This window comes from Nanorana parkeri, unplaced genomic scaffold (genome assembly GCF_000935625.1).
Source record: "Nanorana parkeri isolate BGI_ZX_2015 unplaced genomic scaffold, ASM93562v1 scaffold713, whole genome shotgun sequence".
NCBI classification, from domain to species: domain Eukaryota; kingdom Metazoa; phylum Chordata; class Amphibia; order Anura; family Dicroglossidae; genus Nanorana; species Nanorana parkeri.
The window spans coordinates 249,270-274,629 of NW_017306981.1; the positions used below are offsets into that span (position 1 = coordinate 249,270).

General features: G+C 40.5%; 1 protein-coding gene across 6 annotated transcripts in view; it reads right to left on the reverse strand.

The window, feature by feature from the left end:
• Positions 1-8,776: 8,776 nt before the first annotated feature.
• Positions 8,777-25,360, reverse strand: part of TACC2 (transforming acidic coiled-coil containing protein 2) — a 91,470-nt gene continuing 74,886 nt past the window's right edge. For 4 of the 6 annotated variants that reach the window (XM_018563967.1, XM_018563966.1, XM_018563964.1 and 1 more), the window contains 8 exons: positions 21,938-22,084; positions 19,204-19,280; positions 16,208-16,251; positions 14,787-14,795; positions 12,478-12,638; positions 12,194-12,300; positions 11,896-12,016; positions 8,777-9,482 (listed from right to left, as the gene is read on the reverse strand). In XM_018563967.1, the coding sequence (XP_018419469.1) occupies positions 9,417-9,482; positions 11,896-12,016; positions 12,194-12,300; positions 12,478-12,638; positions 14,787-14,795; positions 16,208-16,251; positions 19,204-19,280; positions 21,938-22,084 (732 nt within the window). In that variant the 3' untranslated portion in view covers positions 8,777-9,416. The remainder of the gene's footprint in view (positions 9,483-11,895; positions 12,017-12,193; positions 12,301-12,477; positions 12,639-14,786; positions 14,796-16,207; positions 16,252-19,203; positions 19,281-21,937; positions 22,085-25,360) is intronic. The other 2 variants (XM_018563971.1, XM_018563965.1) reach the window with 1 other exon arrangement.

Sequence of the window (25,360 nt, forward strand, 5' to 3'; positions counted from 1 at the left end):
CTGTGGTGTCACTGCACTTGTAGTCCATTCATTCTTCCTCCTGTCCCTGTTACTAAATGCCCTTACCTCGATACGAACATGGATGAGGGGTAGAGTCTACAGGAGCCAGAACATTGCACCTGTGATCCACTGATCATGGATGAAATGCTTTACGGGCTCCAATGCAAAATAAATAAATAAATATCTAAATACACAATTTTTCTTTTATGAATATATTTTTCATTTATGCATTTTGAAAGGTGGACGTTACCTTTAACAAAAAAATGGACGTATGCCATCCTGGTTACTTTCTAACAGGCCTGAGCTATGTCCCTGGACCAGAAGGTCATGTAAGTAGGATGATGTAATCAGAGGAGGAGTGGCCAGAAGATAAGACACACCCCTCCCCCTCCTTCTTAGCAGAAGGTGATTATGCTGCAGAACGCAAGGAGTATGCTCAGAAAGTGGACCTCTGCTTTATAGCATTTATTGATGACAATTTGTTGTAATATTTTAGACTTTAAATATTTAAATTCAATGTCTTTTTTTACCAGCTAACATTTGGAAGCACACTACAAATAAAAGTACTGCTGATTTTGTTATTCCGGAAAGCTTGAAAGCTCCAGCATCACCTTTAAAGTGAGCCAAGAACTACTGCTCCCACAAGGTAACTGAAATAGCCAAAGATCAGTAAGTGTTTATGCTGAGAAATATTGCCTTTGGATAACAGCCCACACTGATGAGTCTGCAACTATGCAGCAGTAATGTTTTTTGACAGAAGGATGCAGAAGATGTCAAATTCTGTAAAATACCCTAATGAGGATGAAACAGCTGAAAACACGTTGTTCCTGCTGAGTTAGACTCCAAACTGATTACATTAGAACAGAACTATTTATTATCCGAAAATAATATTAAAAGGAAATAATAGACTATTTAATCAGCATTTTAAAAATAATTATTTAATTAAGATATTTAAGGGAGAAGAGGTCTAGGCTTTGAGCCCCACCATGTTCTAATCTATACTACACTTGCATAGGGACATAAACTTAATTTGCTAAATATAGCATGCTATAATGTAAGGAGGCTAATTCAGGTAATGGTTTCTAAACACCACACTGGTCAATGAAATTGCTTCACTTTGCACATAGAGTGCAATAGAAATGTATACAGCAACTTACAAAACCATGGAATTGGAAAAAAACAAAACATACATGGCATATTGTCAGGGTTATTAACAAAAGGGTGGAGAGTTTAGAGAATGCAGGAGAAGTGAACAATCTAGGACAACATAGCGGATTTGCTAAATTCTCCAATTCAGCTCACTTTCCAGTTCAGCTATGTTGTCCAGGATTGTTCACTTCTCCTGCCTCCTCCACACTCTTCACTCTTTTGTGAATAACCAGGTGTATATCAGAAGCTCAAGGTTCATATGGGGGTAGATTTTTGGTAAGGTACCTAAAAAATACCCTTGAAACAAAGTGCAGGGAAACACAAGTTGACCCATTTCAAAGGAATCTGCCAGGACAGAACTATAGGAGTTGCCATTGCTGACTTACTTTTTTAAGTCTAGGGCCTGTTATATTCATCCTTTCTTCACTACATACTGATCTGGAACATGCATGAGCCAATAATGTGTCAGAACACCTAATATGTGCATATTTTCCAAGTCAAGAACTCACTCATCGGTAAAGAATGGATAAGGATGACCTGGGTCTGCACACTCATAAATAGGACAACTATGGCAGCTCCCCTAATCCTTTTCAGAGAGCTTCCTTTTATAAAGCAAAGATAATTGAATCAGCTGCTATAGCTACCAAACCTAAGTACCCATTCATTGTTCTGACTTCTCTAAACTGATCAAACGTAAAACCTAAATGGTTTAAGGGGTTTCTGAGTTTTGTGAATCATTTTCTCAGGGTCCGATGAAATTAGAAATCAGTTAACCAATGTAGCTATAAAACAGGTCTTAAAATGAATAAAGGGGCTGAACTAGTATCAAGCATATGAATTGTATATTGCCACTGTTGTCCCAACAAATGCAGTGATTCAGCAACTGCCACAGTACAGGTTTGATTGGGATAAGTAGCTGTGAGGAAATACACTCCATTCTTAAAGGATCAGTCCCACTGTTATCTTAATTTCGATAGATGCGGGAAAATTAAACTACAGTACATATTAATTTCTGATATCACTAGGGAACTCTACTGGTGGGTTCCTGTGTCTGTACACCTGTTGTGGCCATAATGAGGGGTTCCTACCCTTTCTGTTGGATTTCTTTTATTTATTTATTATTATTATGGTTAAGGCAAAAAGATATACTGCAACATACACACAAGCCCCCAAAACTCCCAGGTGGACAGAAACAGTCGGGAATTATGACAAGATATGAGAAGCCATGGGTTTGACTCAGCCCACCAGATTCCACCTATAACTAACAAATCACTTTGTGAACTCACCCTTTCACAATGATACACTGGGACTTCAGCTCCAAAGTGTGCACTCTTCTCCTAAAATATCCATTTATTACACAGTCACACAAGCTTATTGGGGTGAGTGGGTACAGATGGCCACAAGGGCCTTGAAGTGTCATGACTTGATTCTCAATTGACATGGTATATTAAATCAGAGGGTAAAAAAGCTTGTTTATCCTAGCAACTAATAAGGTGATTGCTTACCTGTGACCTGCGAAAGAAACACAGTAGCCGGCATATGATTGGCTGCTGTCATCAGTAAAAAAACATAGTTTTCCACAAGGTATAAAAACTTACTTCAAGCTGTAATACCTTACTTTAAATGAAAGCAGCCAATTGCAGTGAATTGCAGTGCAGTTAAATGTATCTTGGTTGAATTGCTGGCATCTTACATGGTGATAATTACCATCGGTGATAAGCAAAACAATTACATGCATACAGATTTCAAACTGCAAGTCGTGCCTTTGACAATTATAGAAACATTTCAAAAATGCCACTTACCTTCTTGTATGAATGCAAAGAGAAGCAGGAGGGTGTGCACCAGCCGCATGGTAACAAGTCCTCGTAACTCCTTACAGACTAGTGAAGATGGGCCTTGAGCTAACTAAAGGATTAACATCTCTCCTTAATCTGGTGCTGAGGGGGCAGCGCACACTGGTAAAGACAAATCTTTCCAATTAAAAGCTCATGTCATCCACATTATCCCTCACAAAAAGGCTCCAAGCTTAAATCTCCTATTCCAGCCTCATCTTCTGAACACTATTAACTCTATGAAAACCCTCCTGCACCACAGAATGACTGAGTTATCTATACATTTTTCACAGCCTCCTGTAGTGAAATAGGATTTGTGTTATCACCGTAAAATTATTTGCTTGGAGTCAATTGAGGGACACAAGAAATCTTTTACCTCTGAGTTGTACTGCCCCCTACAGGTGGATTGAACACTGACACAAAAAAACTGCAGGTCAGTCCAGGAAACCCCTCCTACTACCAGCATACCTCAGTTTTGTAGCAAAGCATTATCAAGAGCATAATCATAAACACAGTGGCATGGAACCAATGTCCCTTAGTGGACTCTGAGAAAAGGGTTTGACAGTGAAGGAAAAAAATCTAGTCTATTGAGGGACACATGATGTTTTCACCTTTGGGATGTCTAAAAGCAGCCCCATTTAGGGGTAGGCAACACAGCAAACAAACACTGATGGGCTGAAGAAAATAACAGTAAAGTGGAGACAGCCTGCAGCTCAAAGAGCCACCTGAAGGACCTTACGCCCGAAGCTAGTATCAGATAAGGCTGCAACATCTACCGGTAGAACTGAAAAGCCCAATAAGCACTTACAGAACTAGTAGAGTGCGCATTGACAGGAAAAGGTGGAACCCAATTATTAAGACCATAAGCTTGGATGACAGTCTGTCTGAGCTACCTAGAGATAGTGAAATGAGAAGCCAGTGTACCCTTGCAGGGACCATACAAAATGAGAAGTGAATCAGTCTTTCTGGAAAAAAAAACAGTGGCTGAGAGATAGGCTCACACAGCCCGAGCTACATCCAGGCAATGGAGGAAAATGTATTTTTGGTAAACGGAGCCAGACAGAGGTCCTACTATCACACCAGGATCCACAGCTTTGCTGGAGGTGTGAGGCAGAGCAGGCCCGGATGAAGGTTAACCTCTGTACTTTCCTGATTTGCTCCAACCCTCCCTGGATTGGTGGAGGAGGCAGAAGGAACACCAGGCTGCTGCGGCACTCTGGTTGAGAAAGGCTGGTGTATGGTATTGTTATTCTGCAGTAATGATCATGTCTGTTATGCCCTTTAATACAGGGGAAACCTTTATTGTCCTATTTAAGGACATATGTCTTAAAACAGGTCATTGTGCCTGGATTTACTAAAGGAACATGCTCACTATGTAAGGGAATTTTCCCTTACCTTTGTATATGTGTTGAAATGTCACTTTGCAGAGCATACAGAATCACACGCAAGGAAAATGAAATAGACAGGATTTTTGCTTGCATATGAATGGATGAAAGAAGTTAGCACACATTCACAGGGCTAAGTGAAAAATCCATTGCAAAGTGGAAATTCACTTTGCAAAGGGAACATGCTGTACTGCTGATTACGTAAATCAGCCACATAATTATCTATTATATGAGGACTGTGTTTTGATACTTAATTATATACACATCAGATAATTGCCTAGAAACCTATGTACACTTATATGATATGTTTGCTTTTTTAATAAGATTATTCTTATCACTTGCATGTGCATCCTTGGAAAAGTGGACTTTGTTCCAAGAAATGTGATGAATAATAATCGGCATATGCAAGATTATCTGTAATGCACACAGCTATGGTAATGGGTCTTTTCATGGTTTTAACCAGGAGAATTTCTGAATGTCAAAAAAACCCTTTCTTATGTTAAACAAATTGAATGTTTTTACTAATATGTTTGTGTTTTGCAGATATGAGTACCGTCTTCCCGTTTCTCTTTGGAATTCTGGTCTTTATAACATTTATTAGAACATAGGTGTGCCAATCGTTGCATACCTATGTTCTCCTAATACATTTTATAAAAACCAGAATTCACTCCCTCTGTCTTCCTATTAATCCTTTCTCAATATTAAATCATAATCATGTATTTCTTTGCTAAAGCAATATTTCTAAATGTAATAGTAAAGTGGTACAAGGAAGGAATTAACCAACAAACATGGTTTCAATTTTTTACTTTTATTTTTTAGTGTATGGATTTAATTTCCTGGGTTGGTATTAGATTGTTATACATTAATTCCACGTATATATGCACCAGTACCCAATCAACCCCCAGCTAGCACCAGCAGATTTGCCTCATGTCCAGAGGGACCAGTTTAAAGGAGAGCGGTAACCATGAACCTATGTAGTTTAGAGGAAACAGAAAGAGTTTGAATTTACTTAAAGTAAACCTGCCACATACCTGGGCAATTGATGAAAACATTCAAAAGTAGAACATTACCTTTATTGAAAACCTACAGTAGATCCAGAAATAGGTAGCTGAAATTATGCAATTTTTTCTCTTAAGGTCAAGCTTGTCTCCATCTCCCTATTGGTTCTTTAACATGATTAGCAGCCTCCCAAAAGGAAGGCTCATAAAGGAAATCAACATAAAAGACTGTTAGCCCATAGCTACATTGACATATCACTGCTCTGTTGTACTGCACCTTACTGTACTATACTCTTCTATAAAACACTCTTATCTGACATATTTGCACAATTTCTCATTGTATAACTATAGGACAAACCTTTGGGTGCTGTAGTGTTCAGCACTAATAAAACAAATCTTGTTTGAAACCTAAATATGTGTGTAAGGCTAAACTAAAAAGAAATGATGAATATGAACGAATAACTGAAAAACTTACAGAAGAAATCGGCATTTTAAAACACATTTACCGTATATACTCGAGTATAAGCCGAGATTTTCAGCCCATTTTTTTTGCTGAAAAGTGCCCCCCTCGGCTTATACTCGAGTCAGTGTGGTCCAGTGGTCAGGTTTCTTCTTACTTACCTCGCCGAGCGTCGCGTCACTGCTGCTCCGAAGATGGAAAGACACAAACATGTTGTAATTGTAAAATCCTTCAACAGTCCCTTAAAGGTCTTGGTCACCTGTAGGTTTATAAAATCACTCTTAGCACCTTGTGACCTCTGTCTTCTATTTTATGGTTAAGTAGGGTAATCCTTTATCAGACTGTTGTCCAAATGGCATGGCTAACAGCTTGTTTTTCTCTTATGGGCTTTGTGTGAATGAAGTTGTGAAGGAAAGTAAGGAATTTTGGAAACAAGTGGCGCAGCATGCAGTTATAAAATATTTGTGACTGAAAGGAATGTCTGCCTAAGGGATGCAAGCAGATTTGTGCGTGGCTTTAGAAGACTCTGGTTTGGTGTATTCCATGAAATGAAGAGTTTACAAGAGGATCAACACCATATGAAGACGATCCATGCACCAGGAACAAGCAGAACAGCAGAAATGTTCTCCAAATCTGAGGAACTTGTTACTGGTAATCAGCAAATCACAATATACCATATTGCTAGGACACTTGGCACTTCCTTTGGTAGTGTAGAAGCAACTTTAAATTTACATATGCAAATTGGAGTTTTGACACAATGGGTACCCAACTTGTGAAGGATACAGCATGAAGAATACAATTGAATATTTCCACCAAACTTTAGGCCAAAAACAGGCGTGATACCACAAGTTTTTTGTCACAATATATTATCATGGATGAAACCTCTGGAAATCATTTTGACACAGAGACAAATCAACAAAATATTGGGGTTGATTTAGTAAAGGAATAGGGACATGCTCACTTGTCATAGTGATCTTTAAAAAAAAACTAAAATATTAATGGAGTGACCATTTAAATGGGATCTGTGTTTTGAAAAATGAGTGAAACAAATACATTCAAGTCACATTTAAGTCCAAGGGGACAATGCTAAAAAGTTGGTTTGCCTCTTTCAGATTGCTTCTATATCATTCTATTACTTTCCTGTTGTAAATATGCATTCTTTTATTGCCTGCATATCTACATCTACAGAAACGTGTCAGCCTAATCCTGAGGAAAAACAGTTGGTCAAAATAAACCAATACAGCCAATTTCACAAATTGTGTTCTGGTAGATTTTGCTATTGAAACGTTTAAACACAACTCCAGCCAAAACAAGCTTGGGATAAAGAGAAGGGTAGTGCCTCTGTAGGGGGGTGCTGGATCATAAAACTGGCTACTCAGAATTATATTAGTTTCCATAAATATATTTTAACTGTGGTGGTTATACGTTGCCCTTCCAGGGTAAAAAAAAACAGGTCTACATTATTGCCCTCTCCCCCCTAAGATCAGTTTATACTCCTCTTTATTTCACTTCCACACCACTCCGTTCAGGCGCCAGGAGCAAAGAAAATACCTGTTTTTTCCAGGTTTGGGGAAACACGTGACTTGCTTCCTTTCCCTCGTGCAACAGTGCTGGTGCTTGGCCCAGTGTTGTCATATAGAACCTCCACCCTATGTAAGCTCTAACTAGAGGTACCCAGAACTAACAAAGGGCTGTCTTTCCTTGCTCCTGATATCTGACGTAGGCAGTAACAGGAAAGATAAGTGTGTGGTGCATGAAAAGTAGCATTAAAAAGGAACCTTTTGCTTTGACTGACATGGAAAATCACATATGTAATCAAGGGTCTAGTATGTACTGCATGTATCTGCAGCATATTTAGTGTAAGGATGCTGTAGAGCAGGGGTGCCCACAAGGTCGATCGCGATCTACCAGTCGATCGCGTAGCGATCACTGGTAGATCGCCATGTCCTCTCCTCCCGCCGCTTCTCTGGATCCCCGCTGCTCTCCCCAGCGGGGAACGGAAAATAGTGGGCGCCCCTGCTGTAGAGTGCTTGTAGCTTTGCATGCCTTTTTTTTCACACCAAACAAACAAGTCTGAGCAAACTCATATAACACCTTTCAGTTAACTTATAAAAATATTTCAGTGATCAATTCATTTTTCAGATCAGTAAAATTACACAAAATCTGTCTTTAAATGTTGTTACATGCCTAATTAACCATGTCACACCATGTCATTAACATGTCACACCATGACGCCCACTGCCGTTTGCTGTCTTAGGCAGCCTATTCAAAATGAATGGGCCGCAACAGACCTCAACACTCAACAAACTTTATTGCAGACTGGATTCTTTTGCACTGCAGTACACTGCAACACACAGCATACGCTGTGATACATTGCACTGGAGATGCCTTGAGGTGCAATTCAAAATGAATGGAATAGAGGCACATCAACAGATGTATGTCGCGTTACTGGATGTTGCAGTTAAACACGCGTTACACATCTGTGAACGGACCCCAAAGGTGAAATTAGGATTGCAGTAGGCATAACTTCAACTCCAGCACAGCATTTTACTGTGGAGATACTTTGATGGGCTAACAAGAGCTAGACAGCTTAGAGTAGACATTGATGATGTTGGCTAGCTAATCCAAAAAAAAGACAGGATGTGAGACCAATAGGCAAGCAGGAGTCTAAAGAGCAGACAGGAGGTGGTGCCAAAGAGAAGACAGGATGCGGGACCAAAAAGCAGGCAGGAGGCAGGGCAGTGGTTGAATGTCATCCTCTGAATAGTGCGGTCACTTGTCTTCTGCTATATTGCACTGCAGGGTATGTGGTTTACAAAACCTTTAAAGGTTTACACATTTCCATCATAAGTGTTTCAATAGTTATTAAAATGTTCGGATGGCGTTTGCTCTAAAAGTAATGTGTCTGCACCTAGGATGCCAATACAGAAGGACTCAGACAATATGTGCCAATCAGCAGCAGGGTTAAACCATTTATTTGCCGGCAATGTACAGATATTTGGCAAATCTGGAAGCTATTCTTGTGTATTTCAGGATAGTGCAGCTCTCAAACAGACAAATCGATTTTATCAGAAGTAAGAACAATAACAAGATGGTAGCAATTCCAGCAAGAGATTTCTCAAAGGGGAAAAATGGGTTCTCCAGTGTTTGCATAATACAGATTTATTTACAGCACTCCAAATCATGCGAGTATGAGCTGGACATCTTTCATCTTTCGACCTACTTAAATAGCAATCCAGTGAAGAAAGCAACCCCTCAGCCTCTTATAAAGAGTTTAAAACATGATGCAGTCTTGCCCAGCAGGACGTAGAATGAGCTCACAGCTCTTTGACACAATGCAGAACGAAGGATAACTCCCATATAAAATAAGATAAAAACGCATGGAGATGCAAGGCCAGTTTTTTTTCTGCCTTCCTGATACAGGAAGGGCATGCGGAAAGGAAGCTGGCATCATATGCTTCTTGTGACACGATTAGTCGCAGGTGCCACTTCTCTATATCCAAGGTACACATAAAATGGATCAGTCCTTCCCTACATCATCCAGATTGCACTCTGCTTGAAAACCAAGCATCCCAAAAGATGAAGCACCAGGTTAACTCTTTCCCATCTTAGCAATAAGTTCATCACAAATCTTGGTGAGCTCTTCAACCTCTTTATTCTGAAAACACAATAGAAATTGAGTGAGAATCAAATATGTTTGACATAAGAACAGACCCATTTTGATCATAATGTACACCTGTAGTCAACCTTTTTTTTTGCTTTGGATAGAGTGGAAATTGGTCAATTTGTAGATCAATTCTTACCAAAGAGACACAACAGGAAATGACTGGAAATAACTTAAAGTGGAACTTAAAAAATTTACAAACAGGTAGGCTTTTTATTACAGAAGAGACATACAGTAAACGTCATTATTCGGCATTCAAGCAACCAGAACTCTCAAGTAATCAGAAAAATAAATTGAGGACATAATATGTCCTCAATAATTTTGCCAGATTCGTGATAGACGTGCACACTGAAAAAAAATTTTAGCAACTAAATTAATTAAGTTGCTAATGAAATTCTCTGTTTACATCTTGCTGCCAACAGCTAGATTCCTGCTACTGGCTATGGCAATTTGAAATAGCCAATAGCAGAATCTAGCCAGCAGATAAATGGGGCGCGGTGGGTTGTTGATCGAGAGTTAGTAGTAACTCCCAAGCAACCGAAAACAACAGTTATCCAGCATCTACCAATCCCCATGGTTACCAGATAACTGGGAGATTACTCTATTATGTTTCTTCTGCAATAAAGGATTGCTACCGGCCTGTTTACGATCTTCTGGGCAATATGCACTGCGCTTCACAGTTCAGTGTACAATTTTGGCATATGCTGAATGGCCAAAGACACTCATTCTGGAGGAAGACCGGGCAAAGATGTCGGTGCCAGCGAGGGAGTTTGTGAATGTCGCATCCATGGAGGGGAAGTAAGAATATTTTCACTGTTAGCTCATCACAAGTTACCAGCTGACTATACAATCTCCTTTACAACAACTATGTAGTGCAAGGGACTGACTGATTGGACACAAATTGATTGGACAGTTGTGTAGTTACATATACTTACTGAGAGAACTTATACTATCATGTAGTAAATTCAACTGATTTAAGCAGTGATGCCTTTAGGGAATTGAAAAATCTAATTCTGATTTGAAAAAAATGCAAAGTGAAGAAAATATTGCATGCGTAATACTTTGGTGAATGAACCCTTTCTTGAACAGAGGTCATTAAGAAGCCTTAATGCCCAGGCCAAATTTAGCAGCATCAATCTACTGCACTTGACCAAAATGCAATGTCTAATATGCATACCTAAATAATTTTGATATTTCTTTAAGGACAAATATACCTTTTATTGGTACACTGTTTTTATTTTAAAAAAACAGCTTTTTTCAAAAAAATATACAAAAAGTTCCCTATTTTGTATTTATTATTTTGTAATACTGTAATTGTATCTGACAATTACAATATTGATCAAATGAACACTGCCACCTTCAGCATCTGCAGTTTCATATGTAGGCTAAAGGATTTTTTTTTGTCAAGGAAGTCTCCGTGTGATCACTACGTCATTGCTGACATTTCGATCAAGAACCACTAATGTGAGCACCCTGAGCATAAGCGGGTCCTATTAGTGACACGTGACCAGGAGCCACCAGCCACACAAAGTGGCAGCTGGCGCCAGGCACATTGTGCTGGAAAAACTTGAATATACTGATTCCAGGTGGGAAGGAGTTAAACCTCTAGATCTGTAGACAGACCTGCAACAAGGCTGGAACCTGCAAGAAGGGACACATCATTCCCAGGTGCTGTTCTTAACACTGCTTTATTGATTAAGAGGTTTTACGGGAATGGAACAATTTGGAACACTGAGGAATAGGGTCTCAAAAAAAGGAAAAAGACAATTGAATCCATAAAGCAATAAGGTCAAAAAGTTGAGTTTCTGAGAAATAGAACACAAGGTATTCAAAAAGAAAGTGCTGAACAACACTATGTTACACTCAAAGCGGACCTTTACACTCAAAAATAAAATTCTACCAATGCATCCCTCTATGTGTGATGATTAATAATAACATAGACATGTCAGGTGTAAAATGCTGTGATTTTGAAATACTTACACTTGCAGAGCATTCACTTCCTGCTTTGAAAAGGCAAATTACTTCAGTTTGACAACGCAATGCACACTGGGATTGCCTTATCATCAGCAGAGCATTGCTGGGAAATCTCATCTGTAATCTCAGGAGATCTCAGGGAAAGGCATTTTCCTTCCCTGAGATGATGTGCATGGTCACATGTCCTAGTCACATGTGCCAGAAATCCAGAAAGTAAAAAGGAGAGCTAGTAACCTGCCCTTAGTAAACATGGCCACTGTCAGAAGACTGGTGAAGAAGAGAAATAAGGAATGCAAAGAATACAAAGCCTGCAGTTATTTATAAGTATGTGTTTGTAGATTGTCATTACTAAACATTTCTAAAGGTGTGTTCATTGTTAATTTAAAGATATGGGTAAAGGTCCGCTTTAAGAGAATTCAAAACAATGTCTAACCTTTTGTTCCAAGGCCCTCTCCAAAGCATCAACTCTGAGCTGCTCCTTCCTCAGACTGGCTTGGTAGGCTACCTGTTCCTGCTGAGACTTACCACGCACCTGGGCAATATCTGCATTAGCCCTGTAGGGTAAGACCAAACACTGTCAAATACAATGCAGGAACAATTATGAAACACATATCACAAGAATTGCTGCCATATCTAACAGCTGTCAATTAGCTTTCTTTTCTAAGAAATAAAAAACTGGCTGTTCCTATAATAAATATTACATCTTATTTTGCTGTATCATATTATCCTACCTATCAAGTTTTTCCTCAGCATGAATTTTCAGAGCATGGTACCGCTGTTCCTCCTTCTTCACTCGTGCCAGATATTCCTGAGCACACTTCTTCAGCACCTCCTCATTCTGTCGATAGAGTCAAAAGATTAAGGAAATGATCTAGTCATTTAAAATAGCTTTACAAAAAAAGCAACAAGTTTAAAGACTATTAAAACAGGCAGGGTTTGTTATCTAAAGTATCTGAAGAAAGAATTGTTCCATACAGACTGTGGTATATTGTTTCAAGGCCACTCGGCCACTTGCCTTTCGGAAGCCTTCCAGCACATCTTTCATTTTCTCGTATCTCCGAAAGAGTTCTGCCAGTGACTTCTCCACTGAATTCAAGTCAGAGAGTGCTTGTTCTTTCTCTATAATCAGCTGCTGTACTGTATGGTGTGACATGGACTTCTCTCTCTGGTCATCCTCTGTTAACAGGAAAACAAAGTTAGAGTCTTTAATAACAAGTTCTGTTTTCTATGAACTAAGGGCAGTATGTTCTAATAACCAAGGAAAGACCTTCAGGTCATCTTGGCTTGACCAATATGGAGAGCTGTGCTTAAAATGCAGGGGCTTTTTTGGATCCCAGTCTACAATTTACCAAAGAATTTGAACTAACTACCCATTATGTGCAGCAGCTTTCCTGTCAATTGTCACATCCTTCCTTCAGTTTCTACAAGAAACCAGTGTAACATCCGTAAATATAAAATAAATATTTCCTTATCTTACCTCTAGTCAACTACTGTTAATACCAGTATGACAGTAGGGGCAGGAAAGACCGCAGCGCTTCATGATGTTACAGCATAAAAGGAAGCTGGCAGCAATTTAGCAGAACTTATAGCATCTTAATCTACCAGAATGGGGGTGGCCATAAATGGCCATATACTGAATCTTCCTGAGAACAATTGGTAGCAAATTTCTGTCCATCATTGAGTGACACCTAACAGTCATGGGACCTACAGCAATCATCACCTAGCATTTGCACCCTCAAGGCCAGTACTTCTGCAAAGCAATGGTATCCCTTAAGCTGGCCATATACCAGTAAACTTTCGTTTGCAAAACATTAATAGTTAATGGGGTCAAACTGATGATGGTTTTTGACTGTAGTAATGAAAAAATTTGATGGAGCAGGATCAAAAAACAGTGAATGTAGTTCTCGTTCACGAACTCCATTCATTCCAAAATCGAATTTTAAAACCAAACAAAATTCCAAACGACAGTCATCAAATCTCTGAGGGCGAACGAACAGACCTGATGCGGGTATTAGTTGTTTTTTGAGGTAGGGGTACCTGCTGTCCCCTTTTTCTTTTCCTCTTTTTCTTACACGCTGGCGGGTCTGTTGATTTTGTAAAGTGCGAGGCCATGTGGCCTCTATGTTTTTGTTCTCTGTACCTTGCCCTTTGGTTTATAATAAAGAATTTTAAAGAAATAAAATCTGAGGGCATTGTCAACTGTTCTGATGAGATTTTTATATGAATAATCGGACGAAAATCTACCAGTGCATGGCCAGCTTTAGCCTGCCAGAGGTGCCTATTATCGGTCTCTAGCAGGTGATAATTGCAGCCCCAAAATCAAAACCGTCACTTATTTTGAGCTGTTTGCCAAATTAAACAACTTTTTTCTACACACTGAATGGCTTAAAGTTGTCCATACATAAGCACGTGATATACTGAGCCATGTAGGTATAATTTTCAACATTTTTAGGTGGACAAATACTGCTAATGCCAAAGAGTGGAGGGCTACACTTATGTGTGCAGTGTCCATACCGTTGCCAAACTTTTCAGATTTGGCCTTTGCAATACATAGCCAAATCTTCTGCAGATCAGGCCAGCAGAACCCAGGTGTGAAGGACCAGGTGGACCTCTCTCTCACTGCACAGTCAACTGTAGTCATCCGCACCTTCATCTACATTTCACAAACAACTTTTGTTTAAAAAGAGTTTGTCTTTAGGTTAGAAATATGATTTTCTGCTGAGCACTAGGCACAGTATGCTCAGCACTATGCACATTAGACCTGTAAATAAGCATGTGAGAATATGCTTCACCTACTGTTTATCGAATCTCAACTGCCTTACAATACCTAAAGTTATTCTCTTGCATATCCCCACAACATTCTCATTATCACTTTACTGGTATATGTGTGAGCATAGATGTTTGTTAAAGTACAATATTAGAGAAGCTGAAGCAGTAATGGTTGGAACAAAATTACAAAGGAAAACACAGACATGAAATGAGCTATGGGTCATGAAGGTTTTGATCACAGCAATTATCTAAGATGGCACTGTTTGCAACTAATGTGACTAGCACTGATTAAAAGAAAAAACATGCAGAACTAGCTTACTTAATAAGGCAGTGCAATCATGAATATGCAACGTGCAGAGCCCATAGCTGAAAGATGATATAGGAGTGGTTGTTATGGGGCACTACACTTTATGCAGAATCACTGTTTTGCATACTGCCGTACTGAATAAGCCAAACAGACTTTTACTACACGACCACCAGTGACAATGTGACTACAGGATTCACCAGACACCTCAGTACATTACTACAGACATATGGGACAAAGTCAAGTCTTACCTGGGCTGCCTTATGTTTGTAAGCAAAAAAAAACAAAAAACAAAGCAGAAAGCAAAGGGTAAAACAAACAAAACAAACATAGCAAGTCAGGTTAATTTGAGGGAGGAAAGGCAGAGCTAGTTGGATATGAGCCACTTCTAAAGGATGAGGCTAGTTTCACAGCTAGGCGATTTATCGCACGGATTTAGCCGCGCGATATCGCACAAAACAGAGATTTGCATTCAAGTCTATGGAAGCTGTTCACACCATTGCAAAAGAAAGAAATCGCCTGTCGCGCAGAGGTGCAGGAGCTATTTTCAGGCGGTTGTCGCGCGATTTGGGTCCAATAGACATCTCTATGCCTTGAAAATCGCACGCCGACCATGCGGTTTTCAAAGCAAAATCGCACAAATAAAAACGTGTGCCAACCGCACGAAAACAGTTTACCAGCTCAATCGCCTAGGTGTGAACCTAGCCTGAAGGGATAGATCCATTTTTAGGAAAATAAAAAAAAAACCATTTTGCTGGGAATGCTGGGAAGCTTCATGAAAAGGCAGCAAACACAAGATTATAGGGGAGTGCAAACTGGTTTTGGCTTCACTTTCTCATAGTTGTAAGCTTACTGAAACAGGCAGTGCAAGCAGCAAGCAGCACTGCCTGTAGCTAATTTTCATCTACTGCCTTATTTACAGCCCAATTCAATGTTTAGTTTCAATCTGCTAAATATATTCCAGGCACATCAATTGCCTGGAGGTGGGAGGGGGCATGGCGGTGCATTGAATTCAATGGCAGCGCTTCCACACCCCCCACGTTCCACTGCAAACGCAAAAAAATGCTGCTTGCTCTATTTTTTGTGTTTGTAGTGGAACGGAATTGAGGCAATGTTTTGCCACGCGTCCAATCGCACTGCGGCCGGGGGGGGCTGTAGTGGTGCTATTGACTTCAATGCACCGCCACGCCCCCTCCCGCCCCAGAAAGCAGGGGGTAGTTTTGAGAGCAATTGCGGTGCGTTCCAGCAGCTGCCGCTCTGGAACGCTCCACAATTGGTGTGAACAAGCCCTCACAGTTAGCTTTCTTTAAAAAGCAGCCACGTCTATCCCCTGCCAGCATTCTGTAGAGAAAGACCCTTGCTGACTGTGTGGAAGCAGTGATCTCTCTGCAAAGGTCTCATACTCCCCTTACTGAGGCACACGACACTGGGGCTGATGTAATATTTCAACTTTGTAAAGGAGCTAATGCTGTCCATTTACTTTCTTATGGCTGTATTAATGGGCACCACTTAATGGAGGTTGATGTTTTATACAAGTGCAAAGAACACAAAATAATGTGCGGAACAATTTTTATATTACTTGTAGGCACAACATATATACCAATAGTAATAGTAAGCGACATTAACAAAAGGATAGGCATGCACACTATATATGTACAATCTGAACACTTACCAATCATCTGGGCAATCGTTTGCTCATACTCTGCAACTATTTTTCTGGAAGAAAACAAACAGACTTTTAAAATCCTTTTTTCCGGGAATGCTCAACACATTCAAAAAGACAAAGCATATTATTCATGATAGCAATTAGATAATGTGGCCTTGCCAGCCGGGAGCATTGTGTTGTCACAAAATATTATGAATCACAAGATGAACCGTTATAAACTAATAAAACAGAAATCTGTTCAAAAGTCGTATCTGCTCAATAGCTCTACAAGTTTGTAGCATTATGCAGAATTATGGTTTGTGTACATGGCTACTTTTGAACCTACTTTTACTGTGCATTAAGGCAAACCTTGCTAAAGCTTGTAGAGCTCAGTGAACCCAGCAAACTGCACTTCACTTCACTACAAGTTCTAAACTTCACAGCGAAACCTGACACAATGCAAGTCACTAGAGCAGATCTGTAAGTTTACTTGAGGTTGCTGAATGAAGCTGATTAGCTTGGCTGCATCCTGCTGCCCATGCACACAAGCCCGGACTACACCTAAGGTACTGTATGTTATATTGGATAACACTCGCTATTGTACAATTCTGTAGGGATGCCTAATGCGTCCTCCCACACCTCACCTAGCCTCCATCTTTTATTCTATATGTACTTATATTCCGTCCTCCTCCTGAATGTGTTCTTCTCTACTGGGGTAATGTGTTCTATTTTCTACTTTCCTCCGCGCCTCCTGTTTTCATAATCCGGTTCCTTCACGACCATCTGTCATTCTCTATCTACTTCTCTCACTGCACGATTAGGATCCAAGTCACTGTCATAATTTCTTTACATCAAAGTTTTATAGTCCCCTGGGATTAGGATTTTAAATCTACTTTCTCACTGTGTTCCACCTTCACTATTATGATTTATGATATGTTTACCAAAAACTTTACCGAACAAGAGAAAGAAAACAATTGCATAGCTAGAAGTATAAGATTATAATGAATACTATACAATCTTTGTTTTTTAAAGAATTATGGGGAGAGTGAAATACACTCATCTCCATAATTAGAGCCGACATATGACACTGAAGCTGACACCCGTCGGCTCTATAGATCCAGAAATGAGCGATCACAAACCGCTGATCACTCAATTCCCAATCCTCTCCCTGCAGGGATTCCCCCCTTCCCCAGCCGCAGTGCGGCTCTGTGCTGTCAGCATATAGCGGACAATAGCCCGCTATATGCTGAGTTTTTGGTCACAGGAGGACATTGTAAATGGTCAGGTCATAGTAGTTATAAAGGGTCAGAGTAGCCAGTTAGATAAAGTATAAATGCTTTATTAAATGATTGCACATGAATAAAATCCACTTGACACCAAACCCCCACCTTTCTGGCAATTAAAACAATAATATGGACAACGTTGTCTCACTCTCCTACAACACTCATTAATGCGTGCAGTCTGATAAGATAAAACTGTTGTTTTTTTCTATTTCTTTTCCTTTGCATTCTGAGCTCCACCGGCAACAGTTTAATCTTATCAGCCTGCACGCATGAATGAGTGTTGTATGAGAGTGAGACAACGTTGTCCATATTATACTTTATCTAACTGGCTACTCCGACCCTTTATAACTACTATGACCTGATCCTTCTCTCCAAGGATCAATGTCCTTTTTTTCTCTTTAGTTTCATGTCTAGTTATGGGTTGTTGAATATAGCCAATAGTAAACCTCATTTGTGAGGAACGGGTTAACTGAATTGGTGTCAGAGTTTATGGATAAGCCTTTACGTTTGTCAGCACTTTTTATTTGCCCTCCTCCCCCGGAGATCTATACCCAAGATCCGAGGGTCTTTTCTCCGCTGTTTGCTGATGTCCAGAGCTGTAAGTCTCCCTCTCCTGGCTAGGTAGAAGTTTATAGAGCTGTAATGTGCAGATGCAGCCAGCAGAGGGAGCATTGCGGATCTGGATCTAAACAATGGTAGAACCATGCCTGTCAGTTCTTGGTAAGCATGGTTCTGCAGAGGGATAGGGTGGAATCGTTTAGGTCAGGGGTAAAAAAGATAAGTGCACCTTGCTTTAAAGGTGTATGTATCCTTTAAATACTGTGGATAACTTTCTGGAACTATTACAGGTCTTCCAATAAAATAAAGGATGTACATCATATATTTTAGCAACCGTACAACTGTATTGTTTAGACTCGCCATTCAGTCTTATCTAGCTCCTCCATCTAGGTAGGACATGTGTGGGGACTCTTACCAAAAGGTTGTACAGCAGAGAAACAGGCATGTCCAATGTACCTAGGTCATGATAGTTAGCAGATGTTAATCATATTCAACTGGACTGTAATGTTGAAAAAATTCCACTGCTCATCCAAGTGTCTTCCACAGTTCAAATGGGTTTTAGGAACATATCCCAGCTGAGAACATGATAGGAGGTAGGATAGGTGAAAGTTTGTGAAACCAGTCTTCATGGTGCAACAACATTATAAAACAGATCCAGCTGAATGTGAGTAGCTACTACTAGGAATGCAAGTGTTTCAAAAACCCTTTCACAAACACTAGTTTTTGAAAGTTACTGGGCCTCTGTTTAGTGACCCTTTGGGTAGTTACCAGATGGATTAATGTTAGGGGTGCACCCTACATTACATCTACAGAATACCAACTTTTGCAGTGTGAACATTTCCCACATTTTAAAAGTTCCTAAGAGATCTAAAGATGTGCACTAATTACAGGGGTTGAACTAGAATCTTCTCTGCTCAAGAGTTATCTGTGATGCAAGTAGATGTAAGTTTGTGCTTATCCCACTACCATATGGAGGGGGCTTAAATGCCAAGGATTTGTAAGGCCATCTGAGGTATAAAAAGCAAGATTACATTGTATTGCAAGAGGATCGTCTGCTGTGTTCAAGTCAGCTCAGGCTCCAATGCCCAGTAACGCTAAAACTTAGAGCCAAGATAAGTTGAGCTGATAGATAAACAATGCACACTATTAATAAATGAAATAGCTGATTGTAGCTACTCTCACCTCATTTCCACCACTTCACGGCGACTCTCTTCATACTTCTTCTGCCAATCTGTGACTTCTCTATCCTTAGCTGCAATCTAAAAAATAATATGGCAGGTTAGCAGAATATAGCAGTGAAAGAAAAATGATTGTGAACACTGCCTAACCCTGAGCACTTGACTTATGTTAGGCAGATGCTTCTGGTCAAATGGTTAAATATATTTTACGTTTATTTGTAAAAAATGTATAAACTATACTTTTTTATTAATTTTAAATCATTTTTATAAAAACTGTATTTTATAAACATGCAATGCTATGAGCTTCCATTAAACTCAGTTTGCAAAAAATGCTGGGCTGTCTGAAAAGAAAGTACAGCACTGTGTGCGTGCCTAGAAGCATTCTGTCAACAAATGAATCAACTGCAGGGGATTAGCTGATTTAGCTCAGCTAGGAGAGACAAGGAAGGTGAGTATCCTTCCACTGTGAGTCATTCTGCAGTGTGTGTAGTATAATCTCCCTGCTATCCAGGTATATACAGTATTACAACAGAGCCCAGAGCCGTAGCTAGATCCTTTTGCGCCCGAGGCAAGAACAGAAAATTGTGCCCCCAACAGACCTGTGCGGTATGTGACGTCATGCGCCCCGCCTCCAGGACAGCTTTGGGAAATATTAGGGGTCTAAATAGAGCCCTGACATTTCAAGAGATTGAGGACACAGAGCCCTCTGCCCATACAGGTGGGGGAGAGCAGCAGGGATCCGAGGAGAAGCTGGAGCCTGTGCCACTCCTCATCTTCCTGCTGAACCGCGGGTGTGTTGGCCGCCTGTTGCCAATGGAGCCATGTGCTCGCCATAGTAACAGGGGCCAGGGGGCGCAGCCAGGCCGGCCCTGCCTGTACCCCCTCTCAGCTGCGCCTGAGGCGAGTGCCTCACTTGCACCATGGTAGCTACAGCCCTGACAGAGCCTATTATCTTAGCCTCCAGAAAGCAGATACTCTTACTCAGATCTCACCACCTGCTGGTAGAAAGATATAATCACATGCAGCATTTCACATTTACATGACTAAAATATTGACATATTTTATATGTAAATGTTATATTGCATAACAAAGCAAAACAAAACCCTATAAATTCCCTTTAAATGTTTCTTTACCAGAATTCACTTGCACACATCAATGAATGTCATACATCCTTGTTTGAAGTCAATTATACTCTCATGACATTGCTCTGCTAAGACACTGCATGCAGAGTATAATTAGGGATGCACCGAAATTTTGGCCTCCGAAACATATTGCCTGAAAATGGCACGTTTGGCAAAATACCGAAAGTACCATCTTTCGGCCAAAATAGCGGTGCATGCCTGGTGTTTCTCCTCCCTACTGTGTGTTTCTCTCCTCCCTACTTTGCAGCATCCAGCAGGGAGGAGAGATACTGTAAGGAGGCCAAACGGTGTAGGGGAGGAGAGCGATGTGAGTGGCCGGGCTCCCGCATGGCCCTGCTCGGACTCCTGTGACAAATCAGGATGGAGAGCGGTGTGAAGGAGCCGGAGCCAGCAGTGCGGGGGAGGAGTCAGCTGTCAGAGGAGATCGCTCTGCCTCCTGTGACAGCGCGTTAGGATGGAGTGCGGGTAAAAAGCACTCAGCGATCAGTGATGGCTGGCTGTTTATAAATAACTGAGGACAGAGTATGTTTACTGTGTGCCCAAGTATGAATGAATGGGAAGCGCTCTACATCACTTCCTGTTCATTCATGATTGTGGATATAATAAACATAACTTCTCCACATGTTATGAATAAACAGGAACACTCAATATAAAGGGTCTTTCTCCTGATTGATGTGTGCAGAAGTAGGCAGCCTCATCTTGCCTGGGTATGTATGTGTATGCACTGATGCTTTAGATAACCAATGATGGCAACCTTTTCAAGGGACTGGCTGTGTAAATCCACACCCACATCTCTTCTCAGTTGTAGCCAGTTAGGGGCATCTGCTCATGTGTGAAGGTGCCCACAGTTGTAACCCAATCCAACCAACAATTAACTAATGTCTCTAGTCATCCTTACCTAAATAAACTACGTTGGCTTGTATTGGCTGCTACAAGTCACTGCAGTTCACCGCTCCACATTAAATAAAGGCCAAAGTTGTCTTTCTTACAGCTCTATAACAATCCATTGGTGCAACACTGACACATAGTGGCTACATGATGTAATGTTTACAATGACCTAACATTCAAAGGTGCATCTCATTTATAATGATATCAGACATCTCAACTCTCCCGGACGCTCCGGGAGTCTCCCGCTATTAGATAGCGGCTCCCGGCCGCCCGGGAGAGAAACATTTTCTCCCGGAAAGGTTTAATCTGCTCTATCAAGCAGATTAAACCTTTCCCTGCGATCGTTTTTTTTTGTTCTTTTCTGACATCGGGAGCCGCGGCCCGACCGTCAGTCAGAAAAGAAAAAAAAAGGCATACGATTGCATAGCTAGATTCCTATTGGCTATTGCTATTGCAAACTATTGCAAACTAGCTAATGCACCCGCCCACTGCTGCTGTCAATCAGCAGAGGGGGACCTGAATATTTTCTCTCAGGTCCTCTTCTGCTGATTGAAAGCAGCAGTGGGCGGGTGCATTACCTAGTTTCCTATTGGCAATAATGTATCAAGTATCTTGTAAGTGATCAGTTTGCTGTGTAGTCTGATAAAGCCAAATGTAGGTTTGCTACAGAAATCAATGACAACAACTGTCAGTTAAGGGTTACTGTACCTCTTCTCTGGCAAGCTGAAGAGCTCCTTCAAAGTCAGATTGTTGATAGGCATGTAAATGGCCACCTCCAGCTGTCTCCATAGTCACTGACCGTGAATAAAGTGATTTATGTAAGAGGCCTAAATCACTTGAGTCCAATGCCTCAGGCTGCAGATAGAAACAACAGGTTAGCATCAATTTGTATTCCAAAGTTTTGATCCATCAGCAGAGTAGTAATATAGGTAAAGCCAGATGCAAGTAAATTCAGTCAGGTTAGACAGCAGCACAGGGCACAGCACACAGAGATCAGCTTTATATTAATGCTGATGGCCCCAGCCGATTAGTAGACTGCAGAGTAAGTGAGTGTTAGCTGTATTTCTGTGACTGTAACATTCACAGAGGTGATTTACCTAAAGGTCTTACTGACCCCTAGTGACTGGTTAATCAACAACCCAGATCAGTCACTGAACAGCACAAACAGGCCTCACCACCTTCCCTCAGAAACACAGGGCCTTAAATTATGAAACAGCAGGTTATCTGTGAAGCAGAAAGTAGAAAAGCATTCTTCACAAAGACAAACGTGGAAATTCTTCTTGATTAACACTGCAGAAAGCTCTTCTTTTTTTCCCAAACTTTCTTTAGTCATGCATCACCATTATAACCTATGCAGCGGGAGAGTGTCACATATACCCATGCAGGGCAAAGCAACAGGTTCACTTTAATGTTAACCTCACAGTTGCTTATACTTACCTTGCCATTGCTTGCTGCTGCTTCAGTCTCCTAAAAAAAAGTCAAATGGCATACTGAATATAAGCAAGCAAATGACGCACTGTATCTCCTCCTATGTGGCAGTAATGATACTGAGTGAATGGCCGCTGACCACTCAGTGCTGTCATGTGGAAGTGAAGACAGAGCCCTCAGCCCTGCGCGAATGTCAATTTGCCATTTGGAGCTTACAGAAGGACTTTTTTTTAAACTCCTCTAACTGGGTGAATATAGCAGCAGGGGATTAAAGGGTAAGAAAGTATAAGCAGATGTAAAGGCCAACATTAAATTGAACCTATTGTATCGCTCTGCATGGGCAAAGCATAGGTTCAACCAAAGTGACCAAAAGGACTACCCTGCAACATTGTCAGCATGCATCAGTCCAATCGCTCAAGTCCACATAAACTGTCCTATCGTGTTCCCTGTGTTATCTGACTTTGGAAGTCATCCACTGAGCAAGTGTATTTGACCACAAAGCAGAAATCCATAACCTATTTACAGTGAGGGTGAGTCTCACCACAATATTATAGGCATTTTGAAAGGCAGGCACATGTTGTATCCCTTCCAAGGATGTACCTGCAACACAATCTATATTTTGTAGACTTTAGCCCTTCTAAAAACAAGATCCTCACTGCTGCTATAAATGAGGAGTTATTTTAAACCAATTAGTAAAAAAACTATCCAAAGCGCAGTAGAGCCTTTAATAAAAATGTTGCACTGCATCTGAATAAATATGGAGCCTTAGGTGAATATAGACTATAAGGGGAAATTCCGGATTAGATCAGCCCTTTTAAAGCTGACACATATGAATTTTAAAGGCTCTGAGGTTAATTCGATTGCCAGTGCCTTTAAACCAGACACAGAACCTGTGAAATTCATGCGTGCCAGGCTTTACAGGGATGATGAGGCAACTACAGAGATAACTGTAACCCTCAGAACAGTTTCCTAGACCTGCCCTCAAGCCCCACCAGTAAGGACTGTTTTGCAGCCAAATTCATGTATGTACAGGTTCCACAATGCAGAAATGATGGGGCTGCCATTGCTGACCTTCTTCTAAAAATGTTCTTTGCCTTCCAGTGTCTGGCTTCAATACTTTCTGAGTCAGTGACCTATTCATTAAGAATGTAGCTATTGAAGCCAGAAAACCTGCTTTGCAAACTTGTTCCAGGTCAGTTTCTCAACATACTGAAGCCATTGGTTCAGTACAACAAACAATAAGCTAGCATTTTCTGAAGCAGGCAGCCTCCTTATTTTGCTCAGTACAGGATTACTCTAACCATTAAACCACTTTGTGGATAGCAACAAAACATAACAAATGAGACATTTCAGATATTCTTCCTTAAAAGCGGCCAAGGGCGTCACTCTCAGCTTGTGACCTCTGTAAACGGCCTCAGCTGCTCTAACAACTGATGGGGCTATTCCAATGTTAATAAGAGAAAATGTGTAGATGGATGAAGACACAAACAATGGTGCTTTCAAAGTATTGAGGATGTGTGGAAAGCCAAGGACCATATAAAGGCCATGACATTGCTCAACAATTCTCCCTATTAGGACTCACCCACGCATGCACCATGTTCCATTATACATGCACAATACAAAAGTGAAACACAGGCCAAGAGAACCTACCCAATCACTGAAAATCACGGCAACCATTTATGTGTAGAATATATATACTCATGTGTTTGAAAAATGTTACAGATTCACGCATACTGCATCCATTCCATGAACTAATGAAATGTTGCATAATGAGAATGTAAATATGCACATTGTACATCTGCATTTTCCATCCTTCCGCGACGATATTTGAGCAAATATTGCTTCCGCTGGGGAGCTGCTACCTATTATCAGCAAAGGGTAGCCCAAGTACGGTAAGTGGAAAATTGGTTTGTTTTATAATAATGTGATTACGCTGCCACATGGGACATCTAGCATCCCCATCCCATACTAAGTACATTTTTCAGTTGTCTTAATGTAATAATAAATTGTGTTCAGCTATAGAATTGCAAGTAACTAATTATAACAGTAATATTAAGAGCCTACTAAGTATAACAGTAGGTAGTGAGGTGGGAGGTACGTGGGTGGCACCACACCACTATAACTGATAAAGACGAGCAAGGATTGGCTGCAATTGAGCATGGTTTTTTTTCAAGGTACCACAAAATACATACAGCTGTAGCTGTAAGTATTTTGTGGCACCTTGAAAAAACCCCATGCTCAATTGCAGCCAATCCTTGCTTGTCTTTATTAAGAGCCTACTAGCTGGTGTACTATATAATGTATAGATCAGAATAAAATCTTTATGTTCTCCTGAGGTCAAATATAACCCTGTCTATCTGCCACAAACAATACATACAAATATCTAAAATAAAGTGTATCTAAACCCAAAACAAAAATGTAATATATTGGAGCTAAGCAGTCCTTAGATGTGGTGGCAGCATTAGTTTTCTTTTTTTAGGGTTTTTTTCCCCCTTTAATTTCACCTGGCCATTCTGCTAGTAACACACTTCCTGTCCTCGAGTGACAGCACTCACTCACTATTCTGTATCATGACAACAGAAAGAAGATAGGACCAAAGAACACCACCCTTCTGCTATTCTCCAAAACATAGAAGAAAGTGGTTCTCTAGTCCTCACAGATAACGGACAATGTAACTGACAATAGTCAGCAGAGGTAGAGAGC